Raw genomic sequence first — 17,840 nt, 5'->3', positions numbered from 1 at the left:
GCCTTCGAGAGCAACAGTGACTGCCACTTGCCATTGCCCATGGCAAGGAAAAATGGAGGGCTGTGAAGGGACACAGGCTGGGAGAAAGGATTTGCTGAGCAGCTCCTCTTGTCTGCAGTTGCCAGTCCCCAGACACTGTTGGTGAGCCCAGCTTGTGGTGAGGGTTTTGTGTCTGAGCAGGAGGGTAGCCTGCCCAGTGGTGCCTGCTAACACATTGCTGGGGCTTTGAGACAGCAACCATGGATTAATCATGGCCTCTGGGAAGGAAGGGCTCAGGTCTGAGCGATTGTCATGAGTGTGATCCAGCTTGGTCCTCCCCAGGATGCTTTTAGCACAGCTGAGCACAGGCACAGGGAAATATTCCTGGCAGGAGGCTGAGGACATTGTATGTGAGTAGATCTGTCTGTCTTTGCTCTTGCACATGTGTAACCCTTATGTAAATCCCCATCAAAAACAACCTCGGTCTAAAATAAGTAAGAAATTGCTTGAGATCATTGAAGAAGCTGGAATAGGATAGTTTTCTGTCAGAAATACTGCATAAAATGGCTTTAAATTGTATGTGTAAAACAAAGCATTTATTGAGACATTGGAATCTGTACTAAACCAGCCTGTGCTCCCATAGAGGTTTTTGCTTTCTGATTTGTACTGTCAAGGCAATCATGCTGCCTTATGAAGTTTAAAAGCTCTGCATTCTTAGACTGTGCTGGCCTGTGTGAATGATTTGTATGAACTGTAATACACTTTTTACTCTAAAGCTGTACATTTCTGGCAGATTCTTTTAAGTGCTTCTCAAACCTTTGAAATAAAAAGCTGAGGAGCAAATAAATGGGAGGAAATCACATGCAGTAAATCACCAGGAGCGCATAGACAGGACTGAAAGAAACAAGTGTGAAATATCAATGATTCTGTAAGAGATACAATAAAATCAGAGAAAACAGTCAGGTCAGGTGCTAAGCAGCATGAAGGCTGCTTTGCTCTGCTACAGCAGCTCAGTATAGCAGTTGGGCAAACATTTTATAGCTGGAAGTACAGACACTCCAGTTCCTCAAGCTGGGTGCTGAGCCCCTCTCATTCTGAGGGTGGAAGAGCAGCACACAGTCCTTACTTACACTGACAGTCAGAGCTCATTTAGTGGGTCAGTGTGAGGGGGTGGGACAGAGGCAGTTCTCACTGGATGTGGAGTTTTGCAGTCAGAGCTCCTGTTTAGTTCTCTGCCAGCTCCCAAAGCTGCTCTGCCCAGTCCTGCTTACAGCAATAGTGGGGGAACCCCAAGTTTATCCTTGCAAATGTTCACAAATGTAACTGTTTAATGAAATTGTTTAATTATCTTCTTGTCTAATAGCCATTAGTACTGTGTGTGACATACTTAAAGGGGAAAAATTATTGTGCAGAAGTAATTGTGGCCAGAGAAGAGAGGAGTGAGAATATGTGAGAGAAATCATTATGCAGACACCAGGGTTGGTGAAGAATGGGAAGAGGTGTTACAGGTGCCAGAGCTGAGATTCAGAGGTACACAGGGGAGCAGAGACCCACTTATAGTACATGGAGAACCCCATGTCAGGGCAAGTGGAAACCTGGAAGAAGGCTGTGACCCTGCAGGAAGTTCTGGCAGGACCCATGGACCCATGGAGAGTGAAACTTATGCTGGAGCTGATTTACTGGCAGGACTTGTGACCCTGCAGGGGACCCATGCAGGAGCAGTCTGTTCCTGAAAGCCTCTGGAAAGGGACGCATGCTGCAGCAGTTCCTGAAGAACTGCAGCCTGTGGGAAGGACTCATGTTGGAGAAGTTTGTGGGGAACTGTCTTCCATGGGAGGGAGCCCATGTTAGAGCAGGGAAAGGGCTTCATCCCCAAGGAGGAGATAGAAACAACATGTGATGAAGTGACCATAACTCCCATTCCCATCTCCCTGTGCCTCTGTGTGGCGGAGAACTCTTGCTGTTGAATGAGGGGTTATGTGCAGGGTAGCAGCACAGCAGCGATGATGCAGTAAAACCAGCTGGTTGCAGGAGGCATGCACTGGTGCTTTTACCCTGTGCTGCATGCAGGGGAGATCTGTGGCCTTTCCTGGGATGAGGGAAGCTCTTTGTCACAGCCTTTGCAGGAGGAGGGGGCTGCTGTGGCTCAGGTTTCAGTGCAGGGGACAGCACGTGCCTCCTGGTTGTGCTGCGGCATGGGGCACCCCCTGCCACCTGTCCCTCCAGAGAGGAGGGACAAGCACGGCCTCTTGCTGCTTGGAACACAAGGGACCCGAGAAGAACAAGGTCTGGGGGAATGTGGTGAAGGCAGTGGGACACTTAGGTTATCCCAGCAATATCCAGCCCAGGACACTTGCCCTGTGCTCTGAGGGCTTCTCTGCACAAGAAGTTCTTACTGAATATTTTTTTGATTGGCAATCGGTGTAGGAATTCTTTATTCAAGAAAAATCACAAAGTTGTGCTTGCTGAGTAACCCTATAAGCTGACATGGAGATGCCTTCCTGGATTTAGAAATGCCACAGCTATTACACAAAGCATGTCCCATGGATGAGACCTTCCCAGTTCCTCCCACTCAGTACACAGAGGAATTGGTTATTCTCTAGCTGTGTCTTTCTTTCAAGAAAAGCACACTTGTTAGAGTAAAATTCACAACTTAGCTGTTTTTCTGTGAAATATTCAATATAATGAACTTGTGAGGGTCTTGTCCTGGTTGCAGAGAAAGACACGGAGAGGGAAGGGGATGTAATAGATGCAATGTCAGATTTGCTTTGCTGCCTTCTGGGGAAAACCCATTGCTCCTATTTTCAAGTGAGGCCAACAAATTTCATTAGTTTACCTTTCTGTAAATATCCTGACTTCTTTTAGCAGCAGAAAGGTAACTGTGGCTGCAAAAGTGGCATTTTGCAAAGATGTCTTGAAATTCAGCCAGGGAAATAGCCATTCAATTTCAGCCAGCCACTTCTATTTTCTTTTACTTTATTTGGTTTTCTTTTCCTTTTTTTAAAATCTCTATTCCTCAGTGGAACTTGCCTGCAACTGCTCTGTGCAAATGTGTGAAAGCATTTTAGTACTAGCCTCTTTACCCCTAAAGACCATAAAATTTATGTAAAAACCAGATTCTCAGGAGCCAAAAACAGAATGCCAGTCAGGATTCTGGGTGCTTTATGCAACAAAGAGTGTTTTGTTGAAGCAACCCCACATTTCCCTATTGCATTAGTGTTTTCCTCCATCACTAAATGGATGTGGGCATGAAAAGTGCTGAGATGGGTTAAGAGGTCCCTCCCTAGCTGCTGCACACAGGAGGAAATGAGGTGACCAGCTCGAGCAGATCAGCCCTGCAGCCAGCAGTACAAAGCCAGACTGACATGAGCTGTGGAACGGGAGGGAAGGGATGGTGTGGCATCCAGGACATTAGCCTCCCTCCCTCCCATTCCTTCTGCTGGGGTTTTTGTGAGAAGGTGTAATGCCCCCTGGACTGTCCTTTCTTTACAGCTTTTGCTGCCAGGAAGACAATTCCACCCAATAAACCGTCCTAATTCCCAGCCTCTTCCTTCTCCTTTGTTACCCTGTACATTTGTTGTACTTCTTTTCTTCTGTTTTAGCCTTGTCCTTTCCCTCCCTCTCTGCCTTCCATGCTGCATCTTTCTGCAGAGCAGCCCAGCTGCATCTCAGACCCTGCTGGTCTCCAGGCTGCAAGGGGTGGGTCAGGGATTCACTTTGAAGCATCTCTGTGGGGCTTCCAAACTGCACTGGGAGAGGAAATTGCTGCCTCCTCCCGCAGCCACATGGTCAAACTCAGCAGCATCAGACACAAGCCCAGGCTGCTTTTCACATCAAATTTTACCACACAAGAAGGTGACAGAAGTATGATTGAAGGGAAGGTGGGGAGAGGGGGAGGAAAGTATGCTCTTCTGAGACGATCTTTTTCTTCTCCTCTTTCTCCTCACAAGAACTGATGGATCCCTTACTAGCTCAGTGCTTCTCTTCAACCACTTCATGCTGCAGAATGGGAAGGGCTGAAAGGAAGTTTTGAGCCACAGATGGCAGCATTTCAGCAATAAGGAGGGCACGGGAGAATGCACAAGAGCATGAGAGATAATAAATTGTGATGAAATGATATGTTTAGAAACCAAATAAGGAATGTGCTATCTCTCTGCTTGCGCAATTACGCCCCATTCCCAATGAAACCCCAATGACAAACTAAACTCTGCTTTTCCTCTGTGTTGTTCTTGAAGTCAGCAGTAAATAAGATAAGTCTGCAGCAGCATCTGGGAAGGGTGTGAAGAATGATCTTTATGTCAGAAAAGTCACACACTTTTCTATTAAGACCTTTTGTGAGGAATATGCTAAATGGCAACAAATACTGATAGGACTGACAGGCACTGAATTCTTGGTCTGATGGTGTCTATGGAGGTCTTTCAATCTCTGGCCTTTAGTTTCAGTGAATTTGACTTTCCATTCTGTGCATTTTCTGCAGTAGCACATGTTCCATTTACTCTGTGCCACAGTTGTTTGTGATAGAAACCCCTAAGTGACAGAGGAGTGTCTCAGTGTGCAAGCTCTAAAGCTGGATGGCAGAGTGAGGTTGAACAGGGCTTTTTGGGAGACATCTGGAGGCTGCAAATTTGATGTGCTATCTGTTGATGTTATTTTAAACTCATATCATGAAGGCTAAAGTAGAAGTAAATGGTGATGTAAATTCTCATTTTCTACTTCAAAAATATGTGGAATATTTGCATTTTTAGTTGTAGTGGAGATTGAAAATGTTGAGAATTTTGTAGATTTCCTTTCCACATGAAAATGTTAATCCTTGTTTTCTAAATGTAGTAATTCATTAGTATCCTTTGTATTTCTTCTTCTCATTTGCAGTAAGATACAGTGAGCCATTTTTTCCACTGCCAAAAGACGAACTTTTTAGAGAAAAGATGGTTGGAAAGAACCCTCAGCAAGCTCAAAATATGCATATAATTTTCCAAGTGTAGTACATGCATTTAAAGGTTTTAAAAGAATGGGTTATGAAATAGTTTAGTTCTGCATGGTTGAAAATGTGTGGGTATTCATACACAGAAAATTACTGGCCCTGTTTTTGACATCCCTAAAGGGTGCTATCTGAGGTCACAGAAACCAGCTGCTTTCTGAGGACACCACTGCTGCTTTGACATCACTCATGGGGGAATCAGGCAAACCTGAGGCTTTTGTGACTTCAGTACTTCCAGACCATGCGCTTCCCAAAGGACATCACAGTGGGGCATCCTATTGTTTCTAAAGTGCTGAATTGAGAGTCAGGCAGGCATGAGCATTCTGAATTAAAGTATTTTTCATAAAATACCAAACTATCAGAAGGTTTTGCCAACATTCTCCTTGAATATATCTTTTATATTAGATGTGGATGAGAGAAACAAAGACAAACAGACTGGAAATTTCCAACATTCAGAAATGCTGAATTATGCAATCATCAGTTTTAGTCTTAAGCAGTGGGATGTTTTTAATTTAATAGCTATCTGGAGATGATTCTCCACTTCCTTTTATCAGTTTTATTCTGGCACAGCCTCTAACCAGAAAGTGGAAAAGTAGCCTCACAGTAGGTAAGGCACGTAGACACAGGTATCACTAAGAAATAGAAAAGTGTACATGTAAAGTTATTGTGTGCAACACCTGTGAAGTGTTTATGTCAGAGCCATTCATGCCCTCTTTTCAGAAGGACTAAATAAGTGCTTTTAGAGTAAGTGTAAGTGATCGGCTGTGTTTCCCTGTGTGTGCCTGTAAATGCCACATTAAAAGCCCATACTTCTTCTAGCAAAGTGAAAAAGTTACACACCTCTTCAGTTGTACAGATGAAGTGTTTGTGAGTTCTGTAAAGATGAATGAAGCCCGTGGAGTTTTTGCAGTGAGTTTGCGATTACCAGATGTGGGAATATGTGTGTGAACGCACGCTGGTGCATCTGTTGTTTGGATAATAGGATATACACGTGTGGGACAACTGTGCAGTGGAGGTGTTATGGCACTTGGGACCAGGGCTTCAGCAGGCATAAATCAGGGTGGCTCAGTGGAAGGAACAAAGTCCAGCAGCGAGCGCTTCCTGGAAGCAGCGTGTGTGATGGCATGTGGGGACTTGGACGTGTGGGATTGCGGTCGGCAGAGTGTGTCGGGATGTGACCGGGGGAGCTTCAGCTGAAGACAGTTGCTAAAAGGAAAGAGAAAAAGCCAAGCCACAAATGCACATCTAAGGAGCACGAATGTTAAGGGAAAAGGAGAGAATGCATTCACTGAGGCTGAACCCTCAGGCTAAGTCACCAGTTTTGTGCTGCTTTTCCTCTGTGGAAGTACATGGGAGCTGTGGGATTTTAGAAGTATTCTGAGGGGAAATTCAATTTAGGCCTTGGCATGTGTATGTGATATTTCAGATTTCAAATTAAATTGTGTTTATATGACACAGTTGCTTTTCATAGCACAGGCTTGATTGAAGTTCCTAATGCATCTTTTCCACGTCCATGCACCATACTGTTGTAATACAGCCCCGTAACCTATTCAGTCACTTGTGGTTCTGTCCCCCATGAACTCATACCAAATCCATCCCCCATGTTGTCACTTTTAAAAAATATTTTTTTTTTATTCCTAGCTTGATCTTGAAATGCTAGAAGCTAATAAAACCAGAACTGTGCTCAGGTTCTTCTGGAGAATCTTTTCTCTCAAGCCTACCTGCACGGCTCCATCATCAGAAAATTGTCTGATTTGGATGAAGACAGTTGTATGTGAAGGAAAAAAAGGAAGAATATGTTTATCATTTGTGAAAATTCTCCAGAATCATTGCTTAGGAAAACATCTGGTCACTCTGCAGAGATGATCAAAACAGCAAACAGAACATTAGATTGCAAAACTTCCCAATGGAAAGTACCATTGAAAATACTGTAATTTCTGCTGTGTGAGCCATGGGCAGATCACTGATTTAAACCCCAAATACATTTTTAGGAACTCAATCCTATGCATGTATTTATGTGTCTTTGTGTTTGTGTGTGCACTCATGTATGTAATAAAAATAGGACAGATTGAGCAAGCGAGCAATTGCAGTGTTTAGAGTCAAGGAGAAGCTTTGTTATGAATGAAATCTGAAAGGATTTGGATTACAGTCAAGAAGTTTAGATAGAGGGCAATCTAAATTGTACAAGGGCAGATAGTCTTCCAAAGTCTGGCTCAGAAAAGGGATGTGGGAGGTCTGACAGACAGCTTGGCTAATGTAGCATGTAGATGAAAAAAATGCACTTTAATGATTTGTTGAACTATTACAAACCCAAACAACAGTTCAACAGGACTAGCCTGATAATTACTGTTTTCCCAAAAGAAAATTGTGGATTGTGAATGAAATGAACAACTCAAACTTGAAACTTCAGCCTAATGGAGCTGCATTTTTCTTGTGAAACCATTCCCATAGAAATTTCCTAATGATTTCCTTTTGAAACAGTCTCATTTAGAAAGGAAATACATAGAGTGGCATATATCTTGTTACAGCACTGAAGAAAATGGACAGTCATACTATAAAGGCAAATAAAAAGTACTCTTTCTCTTCTTGTGTGCACAGTTACATGGTGGGACTCACTGCTGTGTGAAAGCAGTGCCAAGAGTTCAAAAGGACTAATGGAAATATAGGATCCTTCTTATTGTTAAGATACCATCTAGCTCCCTGATACTACTGTCATGATAAAAACATGGAAACATATATAATGTCTCTTTTCCCGTGGCTCGTAGGCCACCAAGTATCAGCTTGCAAATATTTAAAATGTTAAACTTCTTCTGTTTGAGCTGTGTTTATGCCTACAAAAAACTTTAGTATCATCTGGACTTCAGAGTCATTTTATATTTCCCAGAGATTTCACATTGATCTCAGGGAGAATGGATACCTCTGCAGCCTTAATCTTGTGTCATGTTTTCCTTTTTTTATGAAGGATTTTTCTTTTCCTCTCTGGCAGAGAGTAGTTCTAGCCGCAGAATCCAGAAACAGACTGTCCCAGAGTTGGTGCCCCTTTCCACAGGGAAGGGCCTGCCACAGAGCTGGGATCTAGTTTCAAACTCCTGCACAATTTGTGGTTATTTAGAGCCAACATTTTGGTTTGAGTTGCTTTCTAAATATTTGTTGTATGGTTTTATTTATAAGAATAATGACTCTGTGTTTACAGGCTACAGCATATAATGTATCTAATGCCCGGTCTCTTATTTTTTTTAGCTTGCTCTAACTTTCAAGTGCATTTCCACTCTTTAATTTTACACAAACTCTTGGACATTGGCCAGACAAATTCTTTGTAGTCTGTACAGTTCAGGATCTTGGCCAGATTAAAGTTGTCATCAATTTCACCTCCCTCTTCTTTTAATAACATCCCACTTTTCTCTCCTGTACCTCTCATGTTTTTAAAGGTAGCCATTCTCTGCATTCTTTTGTACTTTCTTCAATATTATACTCTTTTATTTTTTCTTCTGATTTAACTGAATCTTACTTTTCCGGAAGCTCATTTTAAATTCCTGTATTATTTTAAATATGGTCTTTATAATTGTTCACTACTCAGCAGTGTTTTTGTGAGGCTTTACTGGTCCTAAGCCCAATCTGAGTGACAGCTGCAGAGAGTCTCCTCAGGGAATTTTAGGAATCTCTCGGTTTCTTCTACACTGGAATTTCAAATTGCTTTTTCCTCAAAACTAGTCAGACATACTGAAGGCCCAAGCCATTCTTGCTTTCCAGAAGACAATAATACAATACCAAACCCTGAGTCCAACTACTGCTACTTCAGAGGATTTTGTTCTCCTGAAATATAATTGCCAGAAGCCTCTGCTGGGAAAAATTATGCTTATAAAATTCTTCTAAACAGACAAGATACCACCATCCACAGATGGGAGAGTTTATAGAACAGGTTTCTGGTTGACATCTATTTGATGAGATAATTTTAGTTGTGATAGATCATCTAAAGCATGGATTGATGACTCGCAGGCAGTTTTACTCTAAGAATACAATGGGATTTGGTATGAAGTCTACAAAGAAAGCCTACACTGTGGTACTACTCAGAACAATCTCGGTCACCTAGCTTATGCCTCTGTAATGAGAATTTGTACTTGCCAAGGATGAGTTCAGAGCCCAGCAGTCAGCATCTCCACCTTCAGCTGGTGCATTTCAAAACTGGAGCTGGTGTCTTGGATGTCTGGTCCTAAACTGAATGTTGGCATAGAGTACAAGTTCTGTTTTTCTCAGCATTCTTTGAAATATCACAATAGATTGTGAGATAAAAACCCACTTTAAAGTTTAACTGTGGCTTATATTCTTTCTTCTCGCTGGAGCAAAAGTTAACTATTAAGGGCAAGCCCCCAGGGCTGAGTATACTAGTAAACTCCAGCTGCTTTGTACTTCTTTGCCAATACTGAGAAGTCATAAACCCAATTTAACTTTCTGGTTAAACCAGGCTTACAGCTGTTTTGCATTGCTGGAGGGGAGCAGAGCAGCTGGAGTATACCCCTGAATCAGGGTGATTTTTTCTTTGCTGAGTTTTGTGTGTCTTTTTTCAGTCTTACATAGAATAAGACAAGGCAGAGGCAGTCAGCTCTTGGCAGTGCACAGTCAAATTGATGCAAGACTTGCATTTAGAGCCAAAGCCACTGTGGGTTTTTCGGTGTCTTTCTGTTTGCTTTTATATTCTCCTACTAGCTGTGTTTGCCATGGGGATATAGATGTGTGATAACTATACTGGCCTTAAACCCAGTTTGGGTAAGTGCAGCATTTTTGGAGTGGGCTTTGCATGTTTTGTCAGCTCAAGTCATCTTAATAAGACACCTTATAGCACTATATATCAGGAGGATGAAGAAGGTTTTGAGGTTTGAGTGCCAGAGGAATTCTCCACTTCAGAACCAGCCTGTCTCTATTGGTGCCACTTGTGACAGTCAGGTCATTCCACTTGTCCATGCCACATTTCTCCATCTCTACATCTTCCAGTTTTGTCTTTTTGAGTCTTGCTGATATGAATGCCATTTTGTGGTTTCATGGCCTTAGGCTAGAAATGAATTGCTTGAATGCTTCTTTTGGCTGCCTGAGATTGCACTGCAGCATGAGTATAGATGAAGCTCTTGGTTTGGACAGGTTTGTGCTGTCTCCAGATCAGCAAATCCTGATGTTGGTTGCAACTTGCAGTCACGAATGCAATAATAATAAGTATTACTGAGGGATACATGAGATAAAATTTAGAAGGTATCTTTGACCAAAAAAAAAATTCTGTGACTCTATTATCAGTAATAAAAAGGTTTTAAATTCTAGCTGTATGTAGTCAACAATCGGCTAATGTTGGAAGAAGGGATGATTAATGTAGTAGGGCCCTGTGAGTGAATGGAAAAGTTCAGGGGGATAAGATAATCTATAAGAACACCTGCAGAACTATCTTTGTGTTATTTGTTGTGTGCAGTGTGTCCATATGGTTACAATCACCAAGTGTTTAGAAACCTTTGCCTACAGCGAGAGCAATTGCCGGATCAGCTGTGCAAAATACACCGTGCTAATTTGAACAGCTCTCTTCAACTCCAGGCTGCTTCACCTCTGCTGCTCCTGCTGCCCTTGCCACAGCCAGACCTCTTGTGTGTTTTTGACATTACTGTGGTCTTTGGTTTAACTTCTCCCCAAATGTTTATTATCAGGGAAAACAGTTGTGTACCTGAAGTTGTTGCACCAGCAGCCACCACCGCACGGCCAGATAATTTTCCACTCTTACAGACTGTTTGGACTTACTGAGTTTCTGTTCTTTCACTTTTATGGGGCTGTGACATTTTGTTTCTAAATTCCAGTAATGTCACACTGCTTTATGCATGGTTCTTAGGCTGCTGATCTTATGGGGTGGCAGTAGCCAGTTTGAAAATCATAAATCTAAAAAGAACCATGAGATCTGTCTGCAACCAGCAGCAAAGGCAAGGTGTCCACTTTGCTAATTTCAGCTGAGTTCATAGGAAAAAAATTTAAAAAACCCCCAAAAAAAGTTCCCCAGATTTTCTTTGTCAATACATGTTCCAGATTTTGTACCTTCTTTGTAATCAGCAGGTCCTAATGACCAGCAAATCAACTGCAGGGGAGAGGGAAAGACCACCTGTTGCACTAAATATTCACAAACCCTGCAAATAAAAATAAACAGTAAAAGACCAAACCCCTAACAGCTTGTAACAGCTGCCACATTCCACCCAAGAGAAATCTTTATGCTAATGGAATCTGACAGGATCTACATTAGATATCTACACATACGGAAGAAAAAAACCTAAAAAAAATAAGAAGGAAAATCATGAGAGAAAGAGAATAAATCTGTTGGGTTCCTCTGAGTAGGTGATGTTTTATGTATGTAAGTCTTTTGTCATTGTTCTCACTCCTGTAGTTTACATTTTTGATAGTTTGAAGTAAAACATTTGTTGAATGCATGAGCTGCATGATGTGGCCAAGAACTAAACTGAGCTCTATTTTTTTATTGCTTAAGTAAGAGGAGCAGTATCCCTGCTGTGCTCCAGCTGCACCAAAAAATTCTGCTGAAGATTCATCTATGAAGATGCATAGAAAATAGTCTTTTAATATCTCACATACCAGTTTGTGTCTTGTACCAAATTGATGAAAACCCAGAAAATTTACACGAGGAATACTGGCCAGCTGAGTCATAGAAACAGGTCAGGCAGGAGCACCTTGCTGATTTGTGTGGGACAGCTCTGATCCCAGGACAGTGGTGCTGGAATCTGGTTGAGATTATTCTCTATCATCTTGGGGCACTCAGTGCAGATGCTGACCTCAGAGTCACCATGCTTGTCAGAATGATGTTTTCCTTCCTCTCTGCCAACAAGAAGCCTGGAGATTTGTGGATCAGAAAAAAATATAAGTTGAGGATTTCCAGGGTCATACAGAGATAGTAGAATTGTGAAAGTGATTAAGAAAGAAAAAAATCTGAGCTACTTTAATTTTGTTCTATAAGCTAAGAAATGGCCTGGAAGCTTTGAAAGTGACCCTCTGATCTGGTTGGACTCGAGGGTTGCAAAAAGTGCTGAGAAATTTCCTGTCCTCCAATTCAGCTGAACTGCAGTCAGCAGCTGGATGCACGGTCAGCGTGGCAAGAAGGGATGGTTGGAAGCCATCCAACGGGGCAATGGAAAAGGAAACTCTTTTTGCACAGTGACAGTGAAAGAGAGTTATGGCCTTCAGGCCTTAGAGACTTTTTTTGCACATTGAACCCAGGGATCTTTTCCATGAAATTTATGGTATTTTCCCATTTGATAGTTTAGACCTCCTTGAAATGCAGTTATTGCAATCACCTATCTGGCTTTGACAGATCAGTGCAGGTCCCATGGTCAAAAACACTTGGTCAGTCTGTTCGTCCAGGAAGTTCCTGAAACAAGGGATAGTTTTTTAGCATTTCCTCTGTATTATCTGTAAGGAAAAATCTATTAGTCTGTCAGAGTTAAGCACTGGCATTTCCCTGTGGTCACCATGTCTGTCTCCACAAAGACTAAAATGTTTGTGTTTTCTTCTGGCTACACATCACTCCATAGAACAGCACAAATAATTGGTGGGAACATCAGGAAAAAAGAACATAAGGAATGAGCAAGAGTGGAAGTGGGTAGTTTGAGAAAAGATTTGAAAGAATGGGGAAATGAAGGAGGCAGATTGGTACTAACTGTGCAGTCAGCAGTAGCTTTGGAGATGTCCACCTCCATAGCTATGGTGCAGCAGGAAGGGCCTTGCTTCAATCAGACAGGTGAGAGGAATGACCTCATGAAGAAAAACAAATACAATCAGAAAGTGCAAGTTTATGGGTTCCTGTAAAAGCAATAAGGCACATTTTGACTGACACAGTCCCAACTGAAAGTCCAGTGAAATACTGTAGGTTTAGAAACCTCAGTTGCATTTACTCCCACTTTTGTTAGTGGCCAGTGATGGATGAGCTGGTTGTGAAGCATTATTTCTCAAGAACTGTTACCTAGCAAGAGAAAATAATAAAATTACTTTAATTGTGGCTTGTTTAACTTATGCCTAAAGTGGCACAAATTAAAGATTTGTGAGGATTGAAAGAGACCTTCAAAATCATCTGCAACAGTCAAACTAGCACCACCATAATCACTCCTGAACCATATCCCTGAGTGCCACATCCAGACACAGTAGGATTGCACCTAACATAGTGCAGGAGAGTCAGCATTCCTGGGGCAGCATTCTGAGAAGGTCTCCCTGCCCTGAAAGGAAGCTAGGTCATGGGGGATCTGCATTTCCCTCTCATGGCACCTTGAGTTCAGAACGTGGGCTTTTGTATAAGGCACCTCTTAAAGGAGAGACAAATACTCTTATCTTGTCACTTTGGAGCTAGAAGAAACCACAAGTATCTTATCTTCCTCAGAAATCCTTCTGTTTGTCCTTCAGTCATACACAATATGTAGTACCAACCCCAGGCTGCATCTCTGGGTGCTCACAGTTTCGTAAATCATACTGGGGCTTCAGGAGATAATGCCTGCTTTCCCTCTCCTCACACTGATGTAAAGTAGAAGTAATTTCTCTGAGTTTAGCAAAGTTGCACCTCACTGAAGCTGGTGTGTGAAGAAATCAAGTGTCACTGGGGTTGAATTTCATATGTCAGATGCACTTAACCTCCCCTGAATCCCTGGGTCTGGACTAAGTGTCTCCAACTGGATGACAACATTCAGGAGAGCTTAGCTCAGGAAAGGCTGAAGAAAACACAAAACAGATCTCAGTGCCTATTGAGTCTGAACTAAGAGCAACAACACTAGTGACTCCATTTCCAAAATTAGAAGAAGGAGAGGTAGTTACTGTTCTGTTCACTAATTTGGGGGTGATAATAGTTCATAACTCAGGGCACAAAGTAGTATCCCTGGGGGAAAAAAAGTTCTATTCTGCTTTGTGTGGTACCACATATTTGGGTAGATACTGGCTTGTCAGTAATTAGTGAACTCTTTTTGCAATTTTTGATTTTTGCCAGCTTGGAAGATTATGGCTCTTCTTTGACTTCCATGATTAAAGACCTCTCTAGAAATGTGTAAAGTCACTTGGGACAATATCAGTATAAATCAGTGAGAGGAAGCTTAAACCCCTGATACTTAATTTTTTGCAGCATGCTATTCCATTTAATTCCCAGGGATTCCCAAAGCTCCAGCCACATGTCCAGTTTGAAAGGCTGTCCAGGAAATGCTGGAATGAAGTGGGGAAAGCACCCAGCCAAGTGCCATCTGTTGGCCATTTACCATACTGCCTCGGAGGACAGTTTCTGAGTTCCTGAGCCAAGCCCAGATAATGTGGTCTCAACCCTTCTCTTCAGACTCAGACCCACAGTTTAGTACCTCATTTCAGAAGGAGGGCTCCATTTTTTCCTAGATCCAGTCCCTTCAGACTCCCAGTGTAGTTTATCTTTAAGTTGGATATGAAAAAGAATTTCTTTACAGAGAATGTGGTTAGACATTGGAATGGGCTGCCCAGGGAAGTGAAGGAGTCACTGTCCCTGTTAAAGGAAAGACTGGATGTGGCACTTAGTGCCATGGTCTGGTTGACATGGTGGTGTTCAATCATAGATTAGACTTGAAGATCTCAGAGGTCTTTTCCGGTGTAATTGATTCTGTATTCTGTGATCTCAGAGAAGGTGTAAGACTTCTGGTTAATGGTTTAGGACATGAGCACGTATACAAACAAATCTTACTGTGATTTGTAAAGTATCCTCTCTCATTTTGTTGAAGTAAAAAATTGATTAACCATTCCTAGGGAGACCTAAGCATAGTGACCCCTTCTCATGTTTACTTCTCCAACAATTTGAGGTTGAATAATTTGAGCTAGATGAAGAAGATTTGCTCCCGTGTAACTGGGGTGGTGAAGCAGGGAGCAAATGTCTCAGCCCCTCTGTACTGTCAGGTTGATCATCTGTCCTGTGGCCACAGAACCCCAAGAGATTATCCCATATTGTCTGGAATCACCTTGTGTGTAGGATATTAGTTTTGGATGTAGGACTGGTCTCCATGTAACAATTCTCTATGCATAAGTTTGTGCTACTTTGGAGGGATGGACCTATTATTGCTTCAGCCTAACTTGGAAGTCCATGGGAGACAAAGAACTCCCTTTTCAAAATGGATTTGGAGCAATAAATACTGAACCTTTCTCTCCTGCAGAACTTCTACATTGTACTGGCAGATTGCCTAAATAATTGACAAAGCTTACTGAAAACGCCCCTTGAACAAAATGTCCAACAAAGTGACATCACCTAGGGCTCTCATAAAAGAGAAATGCTTCCTGATGACCCTTGGGGCTGGAAGTTTCTCATAAGCTATCAGTCAAACAGTTTATGCCCATACCACAGCAAAATGGATTTTCCAGAAATGTTTCCATGTGGCAGGAGGTGAGGACTGTAGTTCTGTGAGTGGTATTTTCACTGCCTCCTTCCTCTTAACCATAGCCTCCTCTTGACCTGTGCTGATGTACAGGCTGCTCCAGGAGACATCTCTCAGAATCATTGTAAACTTCAGAGTCAGCCTCCAATACCTCAGGGTTGTTAAAGAGTTTCTGGCATTTTCTTGGTATGGAAGGAATTTTACATGCCATGATTTAATCACATTTTTAGCACAGTTTGTTACTTTTTGTCTCCTTAGGTTTCCTTTCCAGACAGAGATAACTCTTTCTTCATGTGCAGAGAACACATATAAATAGTTGTCTTGTTCATTCACTGGGATGCTTTTACTGATTTAAGCAATGAGGACACACTAAAATATTGCTTCTCTGTGTTCTGTGAAACTCACAGAACTCTTCCTGAGCCATTTGATGGAGTGTTTCATGTAATTTTATTATTTTCCTAAATATCATCTATACATAATACTAGCACAAATCTATTAGAAATAAGGCTGGAAATATAAGCACATTGCTTTGCAGAATGTATTGTGAATTATTTTGATGCAATTTGGGTGTGCAACACTGCTATTTGCAAAATTTCATCTTAGCCCTCTGTATGAAAATGAGGACTAAACATATACAGCATATCTACCTAATAAATACATTAAATATTTTTGCAAAGAAATGGTCACCTGACTCAACATGCCAGCCTGGACTTTTAAACTAGTTGAACCTCACTTGTTTGTTTGTTTATTTTTTGGGAAAATCTTCTTCTTCTCCCCCATATAGGTGGTACATGGGATCTTTTCTGCAGTTTGCTTCAGTTGTTTCCTTGGTAGCATATTCCAGATGTTTACTATCACCTTTTTTGTCCTTTAGTAGCCTAGAGCATTTTTCTCACCAGATGATTCATCGGTATCTTTCCAGGAAATATCATTGGTCAAAAAAATTTTATAGGAGCAAATAAAACACATTTCCAAAATAGTGCTGCCAAATAGAAAAACGTTCATTGTTTTTGATGATGAAGATATTAAATAAAATAAAAAACTGTGTTGTTTAAAAATAACCAACTCTTTAATAGTACTGCAGGAGAATATTAAGTGAAATGTAGTTTTCCAGTAAGCCCACCTTATCTTAGCTTGAAAGGATAGGTTGAATTACATTTTTTTTTCATTTCTGTTTCTCATCTATGTTTTGCACTCCCGCCATTGCTTGCTACTATTTATATTTTATGTTAAGGGTCTTTTTTTTCAGATGTTTCTAAAATTTTGCAAAAGCAGCCAGATATCATGTTGGAAACCCAAAGCCCCAAATCAGGCTATAAATCACAAAACACCATACATATACATGCCATATAAAAGGCCACTGTACTATTCTTTAGCACCCCCTGTGTTGATTTTCTTTCTCTTACCCCTCACAGCGGGTAGAACTGAAGGGTCTTACCTGGCTTCTTTACTTTGCAGACTCAGAACAGAGCACTGGGTCAGACACAGAGGTGCTGGCAGAAAGGACATCCTGCTCATTTGGCTCCCACTCTGACGTTACATCTGGTGGCTCAGGCCCTCAGCCTCCTCCACCTTCATCCATGGAAGAGATCCAGGTAGAGTTGCAGTGTGCAGATCTCTGGAAAAGATTTCATGACATTGGGACAGAGATGATCATCACGAAAGCAGGCAGGTAAGACATCTCTGGATTTCTGTCTAGTTAAAAAAGAAATCATAACCAAACAAACCAATTTTTATTTAACTGGTTTTTAATAAAGAAACTTTTTTATTCCTTCTTATAATCCAAAGGGATAAACATGCATAAAAAAATTAAATGGCTCTCTGAGTTTCTCAGCTGTGTTTCCCAGTAGATTTCTTAAGACAAGTGAAGTTGTTTCATATGACTGATGGAATAAGTGGCTCCAAAGGAGAAGTGGCAGCTGCAGAAAACCATTGAGGATAGTTGTTCCTTTGAGCAAATAAATCAGGAAACAATCACTGTACTGTTGTCTGTACTGAGTTTAAGATGAGCTATAAATTTGGATGTGAGTCATTTGAGTCTCCTTTCAAATTTCCATAGCACTTCATGAACTTATTGATTTAATCTCAAATATAGTGAAATTCAAACTCACCTTTGCACCAAACGAATGCCTTCCTGCCACTCTAAATAGATGCAGTGTTAAAGACTTTCTGTATAAAAAATGTGCAACCCTAATGTTTTCCGTTGCTATTGCAGTGATACCATGACGGCTGAGGTTAGAAAGAGCCACCAATTAGCCAGATTTTTTAAAAAGGAAAACCTCACCATGACAGGTTAGCCAAGGGAAAGATCTTCACTGCTGACCCCCATTTAACAATGGCTAGGAGTCTGTTTGCCAAAACACAACCTAGAGGTAGTTGTACATTTCTAGATGTCCCAAACTCGGAATTTTAGGCACGTTTGCATGAGCAGGCCGTTACCTACCTTCACCTAATGAGGTTTAAATTCGGATTGAAGCGGAGAAGGCGAACGTCAG

General features: G+C 41.6%; 1 protein-coding gene across 1 annotated transcript in view; it reads left to right on the top strand.

Annotated features, from left to right (window-relative positions):
- The window catches only part of TBX15 (T-box transcription factor 15), an 89,067-nt gene that overhangs the window by 35,551 nt on the left and 35,676 nt on the right, over window positions 1-17,840 (top strand). The window contains exon 2 of the mRNA XM_064722991.1: window positions 16,804-17,017. Within this exon, the coding sequence (XP_064579061.1) occupies window positions 16,804-17,017 (214 nt within the window). The remainder of the gene's footprint in view (window positions 1-16,803; window positions 17,018-17,840) is intronic.

Source organism: Zonotrichia leucophrys, chromosome 1, assembly GCF_028769735.1.
Source record: "Zonotrichia leucophrys gambelii isolate GWCS_2022_RI chromosome 1, RI_Zleu_2.0, whole genome shotgun sequence".
Classification (NCBI taxonomy): Eukaryota; Metazoa; Chordata; class Aves; order Passeriformes; family Passerellidae; genus Zonotrichia; species Zonotrichia leucophrys.
The sequence above is the reverse complement of the archived record's forward strand: the minus strand, read 5'-3'. Positions and strand labels throughout refer to the sequence as shown.